The sequence below is a fragment of the Mus musculus genome, chromosome 1 (genome assembly GCF_000001635.26).
Source record: "Mus musculus strain C57BL/6J chromosome 1, GRCm38.p6 C57BL/6J".
NCBI classification, from domain to species: domain Eukaryota; kingdom Metazoa; phylum Chordata; class Mammalia; order Rodentia; family Muridae; genus Mus; species Mus musculus.
Genome location: NC_000067.6, coordinates 38,888,775 through 38,909,327, shown reverse-complemented (window position 1 = coordinate 38,909,327; position 20,553 = coordinate 38,888,775). Strand labels below are relative to the sequence as shown.

At 44.9% G+C, this 20,553-nt stretch overlaps 2 protein-coding genes and 1 pseudogene across 5 annotated transcripts in view; 1 reads left to right on the top strand and 2 right to left on the bottom strand.

Annotated features, from left to right (window-relative positions):
* Gm6621 (predicted gene 6621) lies at positions 583 to 1,402 on the bottom strand (annotated as a pseudogene).
* Positions 10,378 to 12,718, bottom strand: Gm51581 (predicted gene, 51581). Its single transcript, XM_030243909.1, has 3 exons — positions 12,673 to 12,718; positions 11,695 to 11,926; positions 10,378 to 11,611 (listed from the first exon to the last, which is right to left on the bottom strand). Exons 1-3 carry the CDS (start codon positions 12,716 to 12,718, stop codon positions 10,978 to 10,980), a joined length of 912 nt encoding a protein of 303 aa, XP_030099769.1. The 3' UTR covers positions 10,378 to 10,977.
* Positions 11,151 to 20,553, top strand: part of Chst10 (carbohydrate sulfotransferase 10) — a 34,311-nt gene continuing 24,908 nt past the window's right edge. Inside the window, exons 1-3 of one of the 4 annotated variants that reach the window (NM_001368780.1) lie at positions 11,168 to 11,438; positions 13,272 to 13,391; positions 14,657 to 14,764. Coding sequence is in view for 2 of the 4 variants with exons in the window: in XM_006496364.4 (XP_006496427.1) it covers positions 13,370 to 13,391 (22 nt within the window). In the remaining 2 variants the exon portion in view is untranslated. Of the gene's footprint in view, positions 11,439 to 13,271; positions 13,392 to 14,656; positions 14,765 to 20,553 lie in introns of all 4 variants that reach the window. The other 3 variants (XM_030243883.1, XM_006496364.4, NM_145142.2) reach the window with 3 other exon arrangements.

The following is a 20,553-nucleotide window of genomic DNA, read 5'->3' as shown; positions in this document are numbered from 1 at the left end:
ATAATGGGACCTGATGTCCTCTTCTGGTGTGTCTGAAGATAGTTACACTGTACTCATATAAATAAAGTAAATAAATCTTTTTTTTAAAGGAAGAAAAAGTTTATTTCATCTTATACTTTCAGGTCACAGTACATCAGTGGGAAGACAGGACAGAAGAAATCAGTGAGGAAGGCTGCTTACTGACTCCCTGCCAAGCTTCTGATACAGCCAGCTTTCTCATATAGCCCAGGACCGCCTGCCTAGGAATGGTGCCGCCCATGGTGGGTTGCAAACTCCTACATCAATTAGCACTCAAAAAAAAATCCCACAAAAATGTTCACAGGCCAGTCTGATGGAGACAATTCCTCAACTGAGACTCACTCAGATAGAAGAAGTCTAGTGAGAAAATAGGCAGGAGGCCCACCTGCTCGAGTTACGAGTTATGCTTGCCTCTGGGGCCAGAGCCATCTTTGTTACCCAGGGGTTGTTTTCTGATTCTCTTCACTCTGGACAAATGACCATTGTCTCTTGTGCCCCACTCCCACCCCAGTAGCTTTTAGATAGATAAATTCATTATTTTTCTTTTTTATTTTCTTTTTTTTAAATTTTGTAATTATATTTATGCACATTTAACCCAATTTAGTGGCGAGTTCTTTAGCCTTTGCCTTTTCTAGCATGCGAGCCACAGACTTAGGACCCAGGACGCTGCCTCCCCAGTGGCGACGGATCTTGTCATATCTGTCATTATAATTGGTCCCAATAGCTTCCACCGGCTTAGCCAAAGCACCCTTGTCTTCCAAGTTAACCTGTGTGAAGGCAACAGTGGCGCATGCCTTCTTGTGGACCTGGCACCCCAGCCTGGCCTTTCCATTGATGATGCAGTAGGGCACCCCCATCTTTCAACACAGGGCAGGCAGGAAAATCACCAGCTCAATGGGGTCTACGACGTGGGCAATCACCACCAGCTGAGCCTTCTTGTTCTCCACCAAGGTGGTGACTGTATTGACTCCTGCCCGGAGGACAGGTGGTCTCTTAGTTGGGACGTCGCCTTTGCCTGCAGCTTTCTTCTCAGCACGGGCCAGTAGCCTTTGCTTCTTCTCTTGCTTTGTCTCTGACCTGTACTTGTGGGCGAGCTTAAGCGGCTGAGTAGCTATTTGCCTGTTCAGGGCCTGGGTGAACTAGTTACTGGCGGGAGGTACTTTGAGCCGCTTATAGGAGATGGCTTTTTGCCACTACAGCCTGATGTAGCAGGGCTATTTGACAAAGCATGTTAGATCTCTTTTGGGCTGAGTTCTTGGTCCTTTTCTCAAACAAAGGATTGACCACCTTTTTGGCCTTCTGTTTCTTGATGACGGTGGGGGCTGGGGCCACCTTCTTTTCTTTGGTCTTCTTTCCTTTGGGCATCTTGCTCGCCTGGTGGAGAGCCATTATTTTTCTTTTAATCAGATAACAAGAATAGCAAGTTCTTGGCCCATACTTTGATAGTATTCAAAATTCACTAGGTGTTCCCATTTCTGACAAACAAATGATAGATTACTGTGAGAACCTGCGGGGCCTATGTTTTATGTCCTTTCCCCTTTTCTGCCTCAGGTAAAGAACTCAGTCACTTAACAGGATTCATCGTGATTTTAGATTTTCTCTGAGCAAAGGGGGAAAAAAGTACAATTTCCTAAGGATAAATTGTTGAAATAAAGTTAGTCTTAAGCTGGTGATAAAAACGAAATAATCTAGCCTTGATTGCTGTGTCATTAGCAGCTCTTTGCAGTTTCTGACCCTTCCGAAGCTTTTACATCTTGTCTCTGTAGATTTTCTTCCTCTAGACATTTTATGCAGACACATAAAATATGCGGTGCTTTGTCCTTTGTGGTCGTTTTTTTCCAGTTAGCACAGTATTTAGGGTTCACATGTGCTATAGGTTCATATACGTTATACATATATAAGTGACTCATCCCTTTTAGATGCCAAAAGTTATTCCACTCTATGGATATGCTTCTTTTGAAATGCATTCATTGTTCGACGCAATGGACATTTGGATTGTTTCCTTGAGTACTATGGGTAATTTTGTGAGCACTCACCCATTTTTGCACAGACATATTGTTTTCTTCACTTGAGTATTTTGAGTATATACTGAGGATTTGTTTACTTGGTTATGGATAACTCTAATTTTAACACTGTGGAAGCAGAATAAGTTTTCTGAAGCAATTACCATTGTGCACTCTCACCAGTAATACATAAAAGCTCTTTTGTTTTTAGTGTCAATTTGCTAATAGTTTCTTCCAGTGATTTTTATAGTCAGTGGCTGTGAAATGAGAGCTCATTAAGATTTTGATGATTTTTATTTCCCTGCTATTAATGACACTGAGCATCCTCTCATGATTATTGGGTATTTATACAGCTGAACGAATGTTTATGCAGAACTTTTGCTCACATTTAAACAAGGCTATTTGCATTTTTATTATTAAACTTAAGAAATCTGTAGATAATTTAGGTATTAGTCTGTCATGGTTTGGATCTCAAATGTCCCCCAAAGGCCATGTGATAAGGACTTGGTGGTCAGTCTGAGGAGCTGTTGGAGGGGCCAACAGCCATTAGGAGGCAGATGTGCAGCTGGAGCAAGCAGGGACCATGGCTTTGGGGATCTGCCTTATTCTGGTCCTTGACGCTAACTTCCCCTCCCTCTATTACTCTTTCCCTTCTTCTTTCTCTTTTTTATTCTCTCTCTCTCTCTCTCTCTCTCTCTCTCTCTCTCTCTCTCTCTCTCTCTCTCCTCACCCATAAGATAAGATTTTTCACACTTTCTTTGTCATAATGGTTTTTTTTTCACTGACCACAGGTCCAGAAACAACAAATGACCATGGTCTGGCCCTGTGACCTCGGACTGACTCCTGATCATGGACTGACAACTCTGACTGTGGACTAACAGCTCTGATCATAGGCTGAGCCCTGCCTGTGGACAGACCCCCAACTTTATACTGGCCCCCTGACTGTGGACTGACCCCTTGACCATGGACTGACTTCTCTGACGATAGACTGACTCTTCTGACTGTGGACTGACCCCCTTGACCATGGACTGACCTCTTTGACTGTGGACTGACTCCTCTAACCATGGACTGACCCCTCTGAATGTGGGCTGACCCTGCTGAATGTGGGCTGACTCCTCTGAAGTCATTCTTCTTTTATGTGTAGTTTCCCCTGTATTTCATTATAGCTACAGAAAGATATTACATATTTCTTTATCATGTGTCTCTCTGTATAAGATAGGTAGGTAAGTATACAGACAGATAGATGATAAATAAATAGGTAGAAGATAGATAGATAGATAGATAGATAGATAGATAGATAGATAGATAGATAGGCAGACAGGCAGACAGGCAGATAGATGATAGATAAATAGGTAGATGATAGATAGATGATAGGTAAATAGATGGTAGATAAATAGGAAGATGATAGATAGATAGACAGATAGATTTGAATTTTTTCTCTTTGGTTTGTCTCTTGACCTTTTGCTATCATGTAGATATGTACACCCCAGATTTCACATGTTGGAACCTTAAGCTCCAAGTCACATATTAATAAGATTTGGAGTTAGATCCATAGGGAAGTGATTGATAGTCCTCATGAATAGATCAATGATAACCTTGGATCCATTGTGGAAGGATGGGCTCTTGAGAGGTTTTTTTTTGTTTGTTTGTTTGTTTTTTTTTTTCTTTCTTTTCTTTCTGAGACAGGGTTTCTCTGAATATCTCTGGCTGTCCTGAAACTCACTTTGTGGATCTGGCTGGCTTTGAACTCAGAAATCTGCCTGACCCTGCCTAGAGTTTTATTTTGTTGTAAGAGTAAGCTCCCATCCTCTTTACCATGACTGTGAGGCTCTTTGCTGTGTTGTGGCACAGAAAGAAGGTCCTTGCCTGATGCAAATTAGGCAGATGTGGGCACCATGCTTTTAGTATTTCCTTAGGACCTAGAACTATGATGTGAATAAGTGGCTGTTCTTTATGAATAATGTGCAGTTATAGCATCAAAGAGAGATTAAGACATGTCTTCTGGGGGAAAAAATAATACTGTAAACTTTGAATGAAATCTGTGTTATCTTTTGTGGCTTGTGCTTTCAATGCCAATCTTAAAAACCACTGTCCTATCTTAACTAAAATTCCACTATTTCAAATGACTATGCAGCCCAGGCAGGCCTTGAACTTATGACTCCAGCCTCAGTCTCCTAAGTTGCTGGGACTATAGGCCTGTACAGTCATTCACTAGCATGTCATTTTGTCATCGTTTTCCTGGGTGCCTGTGAGGACTGGTGGGTAAGAAGAAGAAATAGAGTCATTCAGGTGAAAGACAGAAGTGAAATCTATTTGCAGAAGCATAACAATTCATGTGGGAAGTGCCAAGATCTTAAGAAAAATGTTTAGAAGTAAGAAATAAATTAAGGCATATTCTAGGAGCTGAACACAAATTTAGTGTGCTCTGGGGTTGGCCTACTGTGTGTGTGTGTGTGTGTGTGTGTGTGTGTGTGTGTGAGAGAGAGAGAGAGAGAGAGAGAGACAGAGACAGAGACAGAGACAGAGAGAAAGAGAGACAGAAACAGAGAGAGACAGATAAGAGAGACAGAGATAGAGACAGACAGCTAGGGACAGAGAGAGATGAGAGAGAGAGAGAGAGAGAGAGAGAGAGAGAGAGAGAGAGAGAGCCACAGAACTCAGTATTAGGTCTCCTGGAGTTGGAGCTCAAGGCACCTAACATGGGTGCTGGGAAAAAACTGGTCTTCTGCAAGTACACATATTCAACCTCTGAGCCATCTCTCCAGCACCTAGTCCTATGTGCTTTTGGTTAAATTAGGCTATTAAGTTAGGGCAGGTGTTCTATTACGGGTATAAGTTTTGATATTGATGTTACCCTTGGCTGAAGAAACAGCAACAAAGAACAGACACGATTGCTTTCCTGTCTCAGCTAAGATAGCAATGCTCCTTCTTCCAAAAGACAAATCAAGAACAGCAGCTGTGTCTGCTGTCTAACGTGTGACATGTATCAGAAGGAGAGAACTGCCAGTCATATGACCTATTCTTCAGTGTGAATCACATGAATGGCCAGGGTCACTTAGGAGCCAGAACATCATCCAGGCACTCCAGACTTACTGTGTGGCCATCTAACTCCCACAAACATCTATTCTTATGCTCCAGGTATCCTGAGGCCAGCACACACTCCCCACTGTGATGCGTTCCATGCAGTCAGCCCAAGGTCAATGAAGCAAATAAGGAGAAGTCTTGAAAGCCAGAAACTAAGATCTTTAAAAGAAACACTCTCTTCCTACAGGTTGATTTATCCTGGGTACTTGTTACAGTAACAAAAAGCTGACTGCTGTCTGTGGACATTGCAACTGAGTCTCCTTGGCATTGCTGGGGCAGGAGAAAAAGGGAAGGGGGAGTAACAATGGCAATCTCAACACTCATACCTAGAGAACCTCTCCACCATACATGTTTAACCCGAAGCGAAGGAAGGAGAGATGATAGGATCTTAATGTCACAGATCTCTTGGAGGAGCTGGCAGGACCCTACTCACATAGGATCATGGCTTTCCACTCCGCATACATCCTCCTGGTCATCTTTGTTTCTCTAGATGCATCTGTTCGTTCATCTCACTATGAGGAAGGACCAAGGTTTGGTTCGAAAGCATGGGAGTGCATATTGGTTGGTAAGGAGTTTGTGTGTCCTCTAGCACCACCACCAAACCAGGTACCCCCAACTTTGAATTTGAAAACATGATCAAAGAGTCCAGTATAGACCTTTTATATTTATTTTTTTATAATGAAGAATTTGAGTTTCTTTTTTTGAATTTCAGTGTCTTTTGGTTTCCGAACATTATGATCTAAAGACCCATTTACAGGCTTAAAAATGTTTAAGGACACCCTAAAGCCCCTGGTAACCTCAGTTGTGGCCACATATGCTTGAGAGTATTAGAAGTCAAAGACGCAAGGCTAAAACAGCTTTTAATCCATTTTAAATGAATATACCCACTATGCTCATTATATAAAAATTCATTTAAAAATAGCTCTATTTTCACTGTATATAATTTTACAAATCTCTTTAGTAGTTAACCTAAGAGAGAACAGATGGGTTTGTACAATTCTTTCTGTATGTTGTCTGTTGCAACACACTATTTTAGGCCAGGAATATGAAGAAAGTTCATCACATAGATAAGTGGAACAAAAGAAGAAATATTTCATTATTTTTAGGGAATTTGGCCTGAGTTTTCCTTAAAATCCACACTTAGCAGGGTTAGTTCCTTAACCATTACTACAACATGGAATCCAAATGCTTATCAATGGGTATATTTGTTTCCTGTAACATTAAATCATTGATGGAGTAATCACTTATAAACTTATAAACCTAACACAACTAATTATCTGATTCCTGAGACACTCACAGGCATCCTCCAATTCAATGTGATCTTGAACTAACCACATGGGGCTAAGGATTCAGTTGCTCAGGTTAAGCGCTTAGTCTCACAAGACTGCCTTTTCTTTGACGTCAGAAACACACTTCCTCTAGTGAGGAAACTTCCCCAAGTTTCCACTACCTCTCAGAATAGCACCACCAGTTTGTCGCCCCACAACTTGAGCCTATCCTGGTCACTTCCTATTCAAGCCATAATACCACAGCCCCACGTTTGGCAGCTTGCTAAGACATCTCCTAGAACGTAGGGAAATGATTTACTAAATATAAGGTTTTATTGTAAGTCAGCAACAGCCAGTAGAGGTGGAGCCTGGGGCAAGCTTGTGTGTGTGTGTGTGTGTGTGTGTGTGTGTGTGTGGTGTGGTGTGTGTGTGTGTGTGTGTGTGTGTGTGTGTGTGGTGTGTGTGTGTGTGTGTGTGTGTGTGTGTGTGTGTGTGTGGTGTGCCAGGTTGTAAGGACAGGACACTGAGCCACTGAGCTTCCAGAACTTCCATGAGTTCTCCAGGCAACTTACTTTTCAGCCCTTAGATTTGCTCTTCTGCCTCTAGACTCGCCTCAGGAACCCAGAGGTTTTCATGGCGGTTCCATAACAGAAGCTCCGTCCGTTCACTCAATCTCCCACCCCTCTCAACCTTCTCACATGATAATGCTCACAGTCCCTGCCTCCTAGTCAGGCAGTCTTTCTGGAAAACAGCTCCACTTGAGCCCAGCTACAGTTGTTTAACTAGAACAAAAGGCACTCCCACTTCCCAGGAGGCCTTAAAGGAGGTAGGATCTTCCCTTAGAAAGCAAAGGCCAAGCAAGCATGCCTTCCTCACATGATACCATTGTTCTATCTATCATCTATCTATCTATCTATCTATCTATCTATCTAGTTATAATACTACCAGTCTCAACAGAAAAAAAAATGGAATCTTACTAAATTCACAGTGGTGGATGAAAATATTCCAGAATATTTTGTGTTTAAATATTGTGTTTAAATTAACACAAGATATTACATTTTATCACTGGCAAGGAATATCACTCATTTTCTTTGAAATGACAAACCCATCTCGTTCATTTAGGAAGCGAAGTGCCCGTTCTACCGCTCAGATTCAGTAGCCATAATTTAGGAATTACTTGGCAAATGGGATGGCGCTAAGATGCCTTTGAGGTGATCACATGATGTCCTGGGCCCAAGAGCCAGCTCCAGAAGAGGTGTTTACACAGACATGCATGGCCTCCAGACAACCTCCACCCTTTGCCTTGAGGTAGGATTCCTGTGTACTTCTCATCTGTACGGCTAGTTTTTGTCAGAGTGACAAAAATCTGGGAAAAGGGTCTCTGTGAAGAATTATTAAGCTCTGTTGGCTTGTTGGTAGGTCTATAGAGGATTGTCTTGATCATGTTAATTGGGGCGCATGGGGGGGGAGTTTTTTTGGGGAGAGAGACTTGCCCATTGGAATGCACACAGTTCTCTGGGTTTGGGTCCTGAACTCTATAAGCATAAAAAAGGGCAATGAGCCCAAGGAAGCACCCCTGACTTCATCCTCTCTCTGCTTCCAGACCACTGAGGCTGAGGAGGATGACCAGCTGACCTCGAGTTTCTCCTGCTGGGATGCATTCCGTCTCTCTGGAATGATAAGTCAACACAAAGCCGTTTTCCTTGTCTTAGTTATGTTTCTATTGCCATGATAAAACATAGTGACCAGACAACTTGTAATATATAAAGCATTTAATTGGGAACCCACAGTGCCATAGAATTAGAGTCCATGACCATCATGTCTGGGGACATGGCAGCAGGTAGGCAGGTAGGCAGTAGCTGAGAGCTGATGTCTGATCCACAAATACACAGAGAGAGAAATAACTGAGAATGATGTGGGCTTTGAAACCCCAAAGCCCACCCTCAGTGACACACCTCCTCCAAGAAAGCCACACCTCCTAATCCTTCCCGAATATTTCTACCCATCGAAACCTCTACACTCTTTTAATTCGTTGCTTTTTTTTTTTTTTTTTTGGTACAATACACTTATTTTCCATACACTGCTGAGGGTTCAACTAGACTTAATTTTATAAAAACACAGTTCAAGGTACAGACTCTCACATATAAATCAAGCAGGAGATAAAATGGCTCCACAAAAGAGAGTCTCAGCAGCTTGAGTCAGGCTCGGAACTGGTGCTGTGCTCTGAGTAGATTTCTTGCCGGTACGTCCTCGGAGCCATGGATTTCCCCAGCACTTAGCAGAACATGTTCAAGGGGTTGTCAAGGTTGTGTTCTCTTAGTGTGCTCTGCTTAGGGAGAAAGATGGTCCTGGTAACAGACAGGTCAGACCACTTGTTTGGGGATGGCCAGGCAGATGTTGGAGTGGTTGCAGGAGTGAGGAACTTCACTGTGGATGTGTGGTGAGGGAAGCCATTGGGGATCTCCAGGGATCTCCCTTCATTGAATCAGCTTCATGGATGGTTCCTGTTCATTTGAAAACAATTGTCTGAATGGCTCCTGCTGTAGCCTGTTGTTCACAGGAATTGGGAAGCGCAACAGGTGGACTTTGCAGAAGTGGGCAGCAGCTGGGTCACCTTTCAGGAGTCCATTCTGCTGGTGCTAGCAGGAGGCCCTAAGTTGCTTTATTATTATTATTATTATTATTATTATTATTATTATTATTATTTTGTCACAGCAAAAGTAATGGCTCTAAAACACCACAGACCACAGGACCTATCACGCTTCCTAGAGGACAGCCTCTCTCCTGTGAGAATATGGTGTGTAGTGGAGAACTGTCTACTGCTCTTGTTTTTAGAAGAATCTGTTAGCTAAACTATAGGACTCTTAACCCACAACAAGACAGTATGGAGATACAACTGTAGCAGGAACTGCAAGGCTGAGTGGACCATGGAGCTGAGTCATCTTATACCCAGCGGTGTCAGACAGAGGCTGTCTTTTAATGTCCTGACTCAAGTCAAACATGAGCTCAGGTCTCACTGGGATCTTTGAATGAGACAGAGCCTGCTTCTTGGTTCAGGCAGGCTTACCTCAAAGAATTAAGGACCTAGAGACTCAACAGCCACCCATGCCACTCAGAGCCAGTGGATCCCATTTAACATTGCAAAGAATGACCAGCAAGGACAGGACAGTAGAGAAAAGCTAGCAAATCTTTATTGAGGCAGACAGAGATGCAGAGAACTCACAAGGAATTTGCCAATGTGGCCTTGGCTGGATCCCCTTTTATACTCAGAAATTAAGCCTGATTGGGCAGAGCTGAGAGGCTCCTGTCTGTCTGAAGTGAATGGATGTGGAAGAGACTGGCTCAGGGTGGGGGGAAGGTAAGAGACAGGTCAAGGCTCAGGAAAAGCCTGATGGTAGGAGGCCAGCTGAGGAAGACCCACCAGAAGTTCTGGGGGAACAGAGGAGGGGTGGCAAGATGAGGGAGGGACTGAGGAGTCAGGAGGTGAGGTGGGCAAGGGCTGGCCAGCCATTGTCAGGACAAAAGTCAGTCATAATCTTCATAAATTGGGCCTTTTAAAAGTCACAGCTTCTGAGTGAAACGTACAGAAACTGGACTTCTGAATCACACAGAAGCTGTCTTCTCGGAGCCTGGCCCAGTACTCCTGGGCAGGAGAACAGCCTTGGAGATAATGGGGTCTACTCCCCATTCACTGTCTGTGTTGTGTTCCTGGGGAGGCTTCCTGTCTGCAGATGACTCCTTCTGACTGAGATAAGTTCACTGAGAAACCAACCCTGCCAGTTTGTAAAAGTTTTTCTCCAGACATTTCTTAACCAGTTCTCTCTCTCTCTCTCTCTCTCTCTCTCTCTCTCTCTCTCTGTGTGTGTGTGTGTGTGTGTGTGTGTGTGTGTGGAGAGAGAGAGAGAGAGAGAGAGAGAGAGAGAGAGAGAGAGACATTCTCTGTGTAGACCTGGTGGAAGTTGCTCTGTAGACCAGGCTGGACTAGAACTCAAGAATTTGCCTACCTCTGCCTCCCTATACTGGGATTAAAGTGAGCCACCATGCCCAGGTAACCAATCAGGGTTGTTAAGAAACTATGAATGGGGCTGGAGAGATGGCACAGCAGTTAAGAGGTGGTACCACCTTTGCAGAGGACCTGAGTTCAGTTCCTAGCACCCACACTGAGTAACTCACAATTCCCTCTTAAGTCTTGCTGGAAGGGATCCCACACTTTTCCTGACTCTGTGGGCCCTATATTCAAGTATACACACCCACACAGAGATGCAAACATAAAAATAATAAAAGTAATTTTAAAAAATCTATGGATAGAGGAAGGTGTGGTACCTAGCATTTACCATGCCCTGCATCCCTGAGGCTGAGAAAGGAGGATTGCCTCACGCTGGAGTCCAACCTGAGCTTCGGAGTGAGTTACAGGTAAGCCTGCACTCCATTGAGGCATGGTCTTTTAAAAAAGAAAAAACAAAATAAAACAGAATAGAAACAAATGCAAATAACTAAGGAAGAATAAAGATTTGTACTATACCAAAGCTCAAGCGATCTGACCTTTCCTCAGGTCAAAAAAAATTTTTTTTTTTAAAGAATGATTGTTGATCTACTTATGTGTTTCATTGTCGTTGACATTGTTGCGTTTTCCTAAGTTTTGGATTTCCTTTGCCTTCTCCAAGGTGTTTTCTGCGCGGTGCGGCTGGGTTGCTGCATCTGTACAATTTCTCCACAGGCCAATGGGGACCAGGAGGCCTGGGATGGTGGGTGCGCGGTGCGTCCTCCTGGCTTCCTGCAACGTGGACGCGCGCGCGCGTGCACAGCGGTGGCGGCGACGACGCGCAGGACCAGGCCCACACTCCCGGGCGGCAGTGGGCGGCGGTCTTGCACCCCGAAGCTCGCACGCGCCCGGCTTCCTCCTTCCGGCGTGGCTGCACCCCTGCACCCTGCAGGAGGGTAGGCGGGTAGCGGTGCGGAGGTCTGGGCAGAGCCCGCCTCCGGGGCTCCGGGGACGCCCACAGGCCCCGCGAGGCCCGAGCAGAGCGCCAGCGGCTGGGAGGAGCGCGAGCGCCGATGTACGAGGGTGAGCTGGGAACTCGGGGGTGGCGGGTCTCAATGAAGTGCTGTCCCCCACCCCTTTGCCGGGTAGACAGAAGGGTGGTGGACTCGGTTTTCCTCAGCGAGCTACCTCGGTGTGTGCTGTGGCGACTTAAAGACGTCCCTGGATGGAGAGATTCCTGGGAAGAGCCTTCATCACTTAATTATGCAACGAGGCGGCGTCCTTGTGCTGGATGCAGTGATGAATGGAATCGATGATACTTGAACCATCCATCGTCTACCTTTGCCACCCTGGGATGGAGACTTGCGTTTGTAAATGTGGGGTGGGGTGGAAAGAGGAGAATGTTTTCCCACTTGGGTCCCAGGAGCGTGCTGGGAAGGAGGACTGGAGGGAGGAACCTGTGCAGCCTTTGCGAAGGAGCGCACGGTTGAGCGCGGCTCCCGGGGCGCTAGGGGAAGGAGTTCTGCCTGCGAGCAGGTCCTGCTTGCTGGCCCATACCTTCACCAAGAGGTCTGTCAGAAGTTGGAGGTCTAGGCATCAATTACTGCACTTTCTGGCTGGAAAGATGAAACAGGTTTTCCAAAAGCTGGTGCTTTTTCGTTCTCCAAGTCTATTCAAGGCAGGAAAGGGCAGGGCAGTGAATACAAAGTAGCTCAGCCAGGCAGGTTCTGGTTAGCCACAAGGAGTTGGGTTTTTGCGCTGGTCTATTGGAACTGCCAGAGCAGGATATGTCTTGAGACATTCTTAAAGTGAGACAGCTCAGCTTCGTTCCCGCTTGCTGATCACTAGCCACGACTTCATCTTTTCTAAGTGACTGGGTTAAAAAGAAAAGACACAAAGAGAGAAATGACTTTCTACCTTCAGTGGTCCCCAGGATAATTAGGACATAGTTTATCTTAAAGCAGAATTGGAGTTTCAAGATGAAAAGAAAAATCTTCACATGTTTGCTCTTGACCCTCAAGAACAGAAGAAATTCCCAAGAAAGCCGCCCCCTCCCGGAAAGGAAAATAGAGTTTTGTTTGTTTGTTTGTTTGTTTTGTTTTTGCAAAGTTGAACAAAGAGCATCAGAAAACACTTGCAAGTATTCTGTGCCACTTGCAGTAATATTTGGGTCCGTTTTGAAGAATTAGGAGAGAGCCAGGAGTACGGTGGGGAGAGAGGACTGACTATATAAGACCCTGAACTTGAGATCTTCTGAACCAGACAGTTTTCTCATCACACAGTCTGGAATTGCTTAAGCTATGTGAGGCGAACTTACCATTAATTTTAATACTGAGGTTTTCCTGTTTTAGAATAAAGGCCATTGTTTGTTTATTGTGCCAACAGCCCTACCTATGATTTCTCTAATGCCACCAGGTTGACGTTTATTCCATTATTCATTTATCAAGTGACGTTTGTCTAGAATCTGCCAGATGCTAAGGCTTGACAGAACCCAGAGTGTATCTGTCATTGGAATAACTCATGGTTCTGTATAAAAAATTATTTACCCAACATTTAGCAAATAAAACAGTGGAATTGGATTATTCATGATAAAATATATTTCATTAATAATTTTAATTTTCTTACTGAATCACAGAGATGGTTCTTAAATAGCTGGCTCTTATGCCACATTTGAAATACATTCTTGCTTATCAAGAAATACAGACGCTACCTGCTTTTTGTGAGGAACCTGTTCTAGAAAATATGCATGAATATTCCAACTGACTGTTTCCCATAGAAACTAAGTTATATTAAGAAAATTGACCTAACTTTGAGGGGTGGTTTTGGTCTTTTGTTTTTGAGATGGGGTTTATGCAGCCCGTTCTGACTGCAAGCTGTGCAGCCGAGGATGGCCTTGAATTCTCACTGTTATTTCAGACCATCCCACACAGTGACAGAGGGACCATAAACCTCAAGAGGAACAAGTCCAGCTTGGCAATGTGACGCCTCCAAACCCAGGCCGCAGATGGTCCGTGATGGAAAATGTGAACCCATCAGGTATTTAAGATCATGGCTTTTCAATATCTGTAGTGCCTCCTGTCTCTCCGATTTAGACATCTCAGGGACATAAGCCCCTGCTGATGGCTGTGTATGCACACACTCAGAAATGGTTCCTGAAATGGCGTGCATTGCAGCTAGTGCTGGCTTCATACCCGATGTACAGTCTCTGGACACTCTCCCTTACTCCAAGCTTCTGCCTCCACCACTCTTGTATCTCTCACTGGACAGAGTTAGGATGTTTTCTTCTGCTAACCAAGGACAAGCGCATCCTTCTAAGGCAGGGTTGGGAGGACGGCAGTGGAGAAGACAGAGGGGAATTCTGAACTACGGTCCAGAAGATCATGCACTGTGAATTTAGAAGCTCAATGGCCTGTGATAGAACTCTCGATGTAGACACATGCATACACTGTTCTGTGCCTTAATAAGTTGTAGTTTGATAAATTTGTTGCTACGTCACAATTCAAAATTGAAAAGTATGGGAGGGCGGGTAATATCCCCTTGTTCTGGCCTCAGGTCTGGTTCTCTCCTCCCCAGGGTCCCTCCAAGCCTAGCAGCTCCTTGGTATTACCAGGTTGTGTGAGGTTTCCTTTGGATCTATCTGGACGTGCTGCCAAAGTTCAGCATTGTAACTGTGGAGTCAGAGGTGTGGTGGAGTAAGGACCCGGCCTCCACCTCTTCCACAACTGCCCGAGGCTTACAAGGGACACTGACCTCCTTGTAGTTTTCAGAATTCTAGAACCTAGACTTCCCATTCACCTCTCCCTCATTTGCTCCATTTCTCCTGTCGCCAGTTTTTTGTTTGTAATCAAAATTAGCTTTCTTATAGCCGAGTATGCATTCAAAGATGCAGGTTCAGTTGTTTTTTTCCCACCCAGGTGTTTAGTTGGATTCGTTATAAACAGGGAGCTGAGATCTGCATGTGGTCTTGGTATGAAAATGTTCAGGGCTGGAGGATTGTTCTTTTCTGGTGTTTGTAATTGGTGCACGCTTTTACCTTATTTATTTTGCACATACCCCGTGCATGCGTGTGTGCTCTCAGGAATCTGTGCCTCTGAGTGTGTGTGTGTGTGTGTGTGTGTGTGTGTGTGTCTTTACAAGTATATATGTGGCAAGACACAGCATGTGGAGGTCAAAGGACAACTTCTGGGAGCCAGTCTTTTCTTCCAACGTGTGACTCCCAAGGATTGAACTCAGGTCTTCAGGCCTGTTGATCACATTTAACCCTGAACCACCTCACTGGTCCAATCTGTGCATTTTTAAAGGCTGACATCAAAGAATTGGGAGTCACACAGCACTAAGGCAAAGAAGCTGCATTGAACGGGAGCTGCAGTGCATGGCAGGCCTGCCCCTTACTGAGTGAAGAGCTGGTGGTATGTACCAGAAGTCCTCAGAGCCCTGGTAGGATGTGAAAAGGAGCCGCGGATCAATTGGGGTGATAAAAATGTATTCAAGCTTAGAGGGAGATGCTGGGGTTAGGGGGCAAGCAACAGTCTGCTGAATAGTAACTTTATGTCCTTTAAACTAGTACTGAAAAACAAAGACAAAACACCCAGGTCATTCCTCACTCAATTAACTGCAACATAATTTCTTCCTACCTTTGAGAACTTACATTCAGACTAGTGAACCAGGGTACAAAGCACCACCAACAGAACTGAGAAATCTCATCTCTGCCGGAGAGCTGAACCCTATAGAACTAACAGGAGTCCAGGATCTGGCTTTGTGCTCTGTTATCAGGGTGCTGCCTGAACTAGTCCGTTGTGAGAATGGCCGTGCCCTGTCAGTCCTGTGGACTGCTTGCCCCCTGCATACACGTGTCTATCTCTTTGCTCACCCTTGAATGCTATAGCCAGCAGCAGCTCCCAGTTACCTAGATATGGCCCAGAGATGGTGTCCCAGGCAAGTGGGCATGCCCAGTGTTGAGAGTGGTGGCAGGCATGTTCTCCACTAAATCTGTCTCTCTGAAATGAATGACCACTACTTTTAACACCACTCTATCCCCCCTCCTCCCCCAGGCCCTAGCTTTCCCGCCCTGACCCTTCCCAGTTACTGATCTGCACAGATCTCTCACCTAGCACATGAGCCTCTCTTATTAGCATTCAGTACTAGAGCAGAGAACATGTGTTGTCGCTGTGTTCCAGGGGGCTCTGACGGCAGTTGGTGTATTCCTGAATGAGTGACTGGCTAAAGCCTGTATAAACAGAGTTGACTGGGCCTGTGTGCCACAGGACCTTTTTAAAGAGCGTTTTCTAAACCAGCTAGGCATGTGATGGATGGGATCCGTCTGGGAGAGGCTTTGTGCTTCAACAACAGGGGAACATGGATAGCTGAGACAAACAGATCTACAGGCATCCCTTTTTTAAAATGCAGGAGAGACTGGTGATGACAGACGTTCTTATGTGTGCTGGCTCTCCTTTGTTTGAGAGAGAAGAGAGGTGCAGGCTTTTCATGGGCTCTGTTGTTCTTTTCTCCCTAGCTCTCTTCCTCTGTACAGTCACCAGTTGTGTGTGTGGGTTTTCAGAGCCCACCCCTTGGCTCGTTGGCATCTTGTGTACCACTTAATGACTGGAAGGAGGAAGGCTCTGAAGATGGATATGCCAGCTCCCAGGGGGCTGGGGCTCTGTGTGCAGGTGCACGCTGTGCCCAGAGCAGTGTGAGACATGCTCAACTCTGCCACCACCATTAGCTAGCTGCAAGTGGCATAGTGGGGCTGTATTGGCTCCTCGAACAACGGGGAGTTAATTACAGCAAATGCCAGGCCTTTTAAAGGCTATTTATCACCTAGTTACAGGGAAGCACTAGCCTTTCGTGGAACCCTGAAGGAAAGCTGCATGCCAGGTCCCAGTCCCCTTGCAGCTGGACCTTCACAGCTTGGGATGGTGGCAAGCCCGCGGGAGAAGATCTGTATTTAGGGATACAGTTCAGACAATAGGGCATACTTAGAGAAGCGAGGCTGAAGGAATTGGGGGTACTTTTTTGTTTAGAAAATAGGGCACATTGTCATAGGGTTTCTTTCCCCATGGGCATTAAATCTTAACTCTACAGTGTCTACTTGGGGCAGTGATGGAAGATGGTCTTAGATTCTAATTAAACTGTTTTTCAGCCATTGATCAAGAACACACTTAATTCAGAGCATCTGTGGACTGCTGTGGCTCTGTGAGATTTTACAACCAGTCCTGAAAATGGAGGGAGAGTAGCCATTCCTCTGGAATACACCAAGAATTCGAATTTTAACGAGTTCCCCAGGGGATTCACATGGACACTGGAGTTTGAGGAAAGCCTGAGGTAGGGGGTGGCTAGACCAGCAATTCCCTGTCTCAGCTGCTCATGAGAGTCTTGTGCAGAGCTTGGAAACCTGCTTTGGCGTCACCTCCATTGACTTGCCCATACCTGGGGCATTGCTGTTGGTCAGGATTGCTGTAACAATTCTAACATAGAGCCAAGACTGACAGCCAATGGCCTCAACTAATGAGCCAGACTGTAATCAACAGTGATCACTGTAATCAGCAAAGAAATCACACCATGGTGAGCTAGGCACGCTTTTCTCCAGGGCCCATGAAAACCTTACATACTTTTTTTTTTTTAAGATTTATTTATTATTATATCTAAGTACACTGTAGCTATCTTCAGACACACCAGAAGAGGGAGTCAGATCTCATTACGGATGGTTGTGAGCCACCATGTGGTTGCTGGGATTTGAACTCAGGACCTTCGGAAGAGCAGTCGGGTGCTCTTAACCACTGAGCCATCTCTCCAGCCCAGCTTACATACTTTATACTGTATGCCTTTTCACTAGTCCACTCACTGGTGTGATGGGTGGGGCATGCTTGCGTGTATGCACAAATATAGTGAGCCCAGGGGTGAACCTTAAGTATCGTTCCTTGGTTTTTACTTTATTTAATTTTACTTTTGTGTATATGTACCATTGGTATTCAGTTCCCTGGGGCAGTCAGAAGAGGATGTCGGATCCCCCGAAACTTGAGCTAGAAGCAGTTGTAAGCCATTAGATGTGCATACCGGGAACTGAACTGGGGTCCCCTGCAAGAGCAGCAACTACTGAGCCATCTCTCCATCCCCTACCTTGTTTTGGTTTTGGCTTTGGTTAAGACTGGCTCTCTCTCTCTCACTGACCTGGAGTCCACTGCTGAGGTTAGGATGGCTAGCCAGTATGCTCAGAGACCTTGCTGACCCTGTCTCCCCAGCTCTGGGATTGCAAGCCTGCGTCTCCGTGCTCAGCCCTACTATGTGTGTTCTGGAGATTAGACTCTGGTCCCCATGCAACCAGCACTTGGCTGCCTGAGCGTCTCGCAGCACCTCACTCTGGTGTTTAGAGATAGAGGTGTAGACCACACACTTGGCCAGGTTGGTTTATACTGATTAGAACGTCCCCTCCTCTACAAATGGAAATGGACCATTGTCAAATGAACATTTGCTCTGTATATCTTTGGGCTTTAAAACAAAATTTAAGATCAGACCTCCACCACCCCCCTTTTCTGTATGTTTCTCTTCCATGTCAGGAAAAACAAAACAAAACAAACAACAACATCATTAACGGGGATCCTGTAAGAACTCTTAGGGCTAGTGTTTGTTGAGTCTCTTTTTCTCTGCCTCAACTGTGTCTTGAGCCACGTGAGCATTCCTTCTCAAGTTAGTCAAAAGCATGTTCCCTGGCATGGAACCTGTCCTTTACCCTCCTCTGCTGAGGGCCTTCTGACCAGGTCACAACCTCCTGCACTTTCTTATAGTACTACCTCTTGCCTGCATCATCAGGTACCATCTTTCCACTTCCTGTGGGTCTTTTAGACTTGAGATTCTATAAGGACATGTGAGACTGTTGTATCTCTAACCCCATTTTATCGGATGAAAGAACATATGCTTTCATGGCGAATTGGAAAGTGATCTCTTTTTTAATTACTTTGTCCATTAAGCTTGCATACACAAGCATATGTTCATGCCAAAAAGATAAAGTAAAACACAGCTGTCACTTCAAAAGGAATAGGAAAGAGTTGTTCTGAGGAGCGGGAGATGGCTCAGCAGTTAAGAGCACTGGCTGCTCCTCCAGAGGACCCAGGTTCAATTCCCAGCAACCACATGGTCACTCACAACCGTCTGTGACTCCACTTCCGGGGTATCTGACACCCTCACATGCACACAGGTAAAACCCATGTACGTAAAAATAAATCACTAAAGAAAGTTGTAAGAAAAAAAGAATTGTTCTAGGGATGAATATGAATGACCATAGCCTGGAGACAGTGATTCAAATATCATTCTAACTAGTAACAGTTTCATCAAGTTTTATAGAGGGAAAAAAAAAAACACATCAAGACCATTTTCACATACAGCAACATCATCTATGGCAAAGTAGGGCAGTCTCTGCTATAAGTCTCTGTCTGATGCTAGCCTCCCAGGTGGTGGTAGCTAGGGGTCTGACTGTACAGTCACAAGGATGCATGTGAGTGCTTAGCATGCTGAAGACAGTCCAGGGGCATTTGCCTGGATCCCTGAGACAGTCCAGCTCTCCGTAGACACCAGAGCGTATTGTTTTAAAACGAGTCATTGTTTCTGTGTACATCTGCGTCTCTGTGCATGTATGTGCATGTGCAGGTGCCCACAGAGACCAGACCTTGGCATTGGATCCCCTGAAGTTGGAGTGACAGGTGACTGGGAGCTGCCCAACGTGGGTGCTGGGAATTGAACTCGGGTCTTTCAGAAGAGCAACCAGTGCTCTCCCAGCGGCTGAGCTGTCTCTCCAGCCCCTCATTGAAGTTTTAAATCAGAACAGTTAACATTGGTGTGGCTTTTCTTTTTTTTTTCTTTTTCTGGAAACTTTCCAGCCACCTCACTTCTAAGGGTCCTGTGTTATAAAGAGGAGCAATGTAGGAACGGAGAGGAATGAGAGCTTTGAGAGAGGACCAGGCTGTAGTCACACTGGCTGGCTCACATTGTATGCATCTGGGAGCCAAGGTCCGGTTTGTGTTTTAACTGTCTTTTCTTGACTCACAGCATTTCCCCCTTGTGTCTCTGTTAACTATTCTGTTTTCTCACTATAGGCCATGAGGTGGGAAGCTAAATGGTATGTGACTCCTCCTCCCTGGTCTCACCTGCTGTTGTGTGCCTCTCTGATGAGCCCTGTAGGCAATGCATTCTCCCTCACAAACCTGGTTCAACTGCCTCCCAGGTCTATCCTGTCAGAGGAAAAACCCACCTGCCTCATCTGAGGTTTTGTGTCTGATAAAATTAATCCCAGCACTTGGCAGAGGCAGGTGGATTTCTGAGATCAAGGCCAGCCTAATCTACAGAGTGAGTTCCAAGGACAGCCAGAGCTACACAGAGAAACTCTGTCTTGAAAAACCCAAAAAAAATAAAAAAATAATAATAAAAAAAATTAAAGTAACTCAGGCACGTGGAGGGAGGGACTCCAACCGTGCTTACAGCAAGTGCCCTGTTCCCTTGAAAGGACACCCAAATACTTTCAACAAAACCATGGTGTAATGTTTGGGATGGGTGTTTTTTATATTATTCTCTGCAATTTATGCTTAATTGCTCATTTTCAAAGCAAATAAGAACTAAGGAAGTAAAGTATGCATTTGCTAAACGTCCCAGTGCACATTGACTGCCGGCTCATCGTTTTTTTTCCTGGTTAGAAAAGTACTTACTTCCTTTTCCCCAACACTACCATGGTAAGAAAACCATGGTCAGTACTAGTGAAGTAGAAAGAATTAACCAGCAGCTAGAAGCATTAGGTATGTCCGCATAGGTGGCGTTCTTTGACATTTATTCTCTTTTTTCCCCCTGTGAGGTTATGTGCTACTAAAAAAAATCCCTTTAAAACACAAACATGTCTAAAGTAAAAATAGCTCTCCCTCCACTGTCTCAGGGTATTATTCTGTGTGTTATGAGCGTGCATACCACATGGCCACATTCTTTCACATAGCATGCATGTATGCATATTGTTTTTATTAACAAATAGGATCAACTCCAGTCCTGTTTTCTACATGCTGCTGGTATTTACCCACACTGGCTCTATCCAATCGGCTTGCCGTGTAGCGTAGCATTTTCTTTAAGATTTGGAGTTTTTGGATTCCTGCATGATTTCATAACTCCCCCATCAGCATTTAAAATTTTTATTTTATTTTTATTTATGTGTATGTTTGGGTCTGTG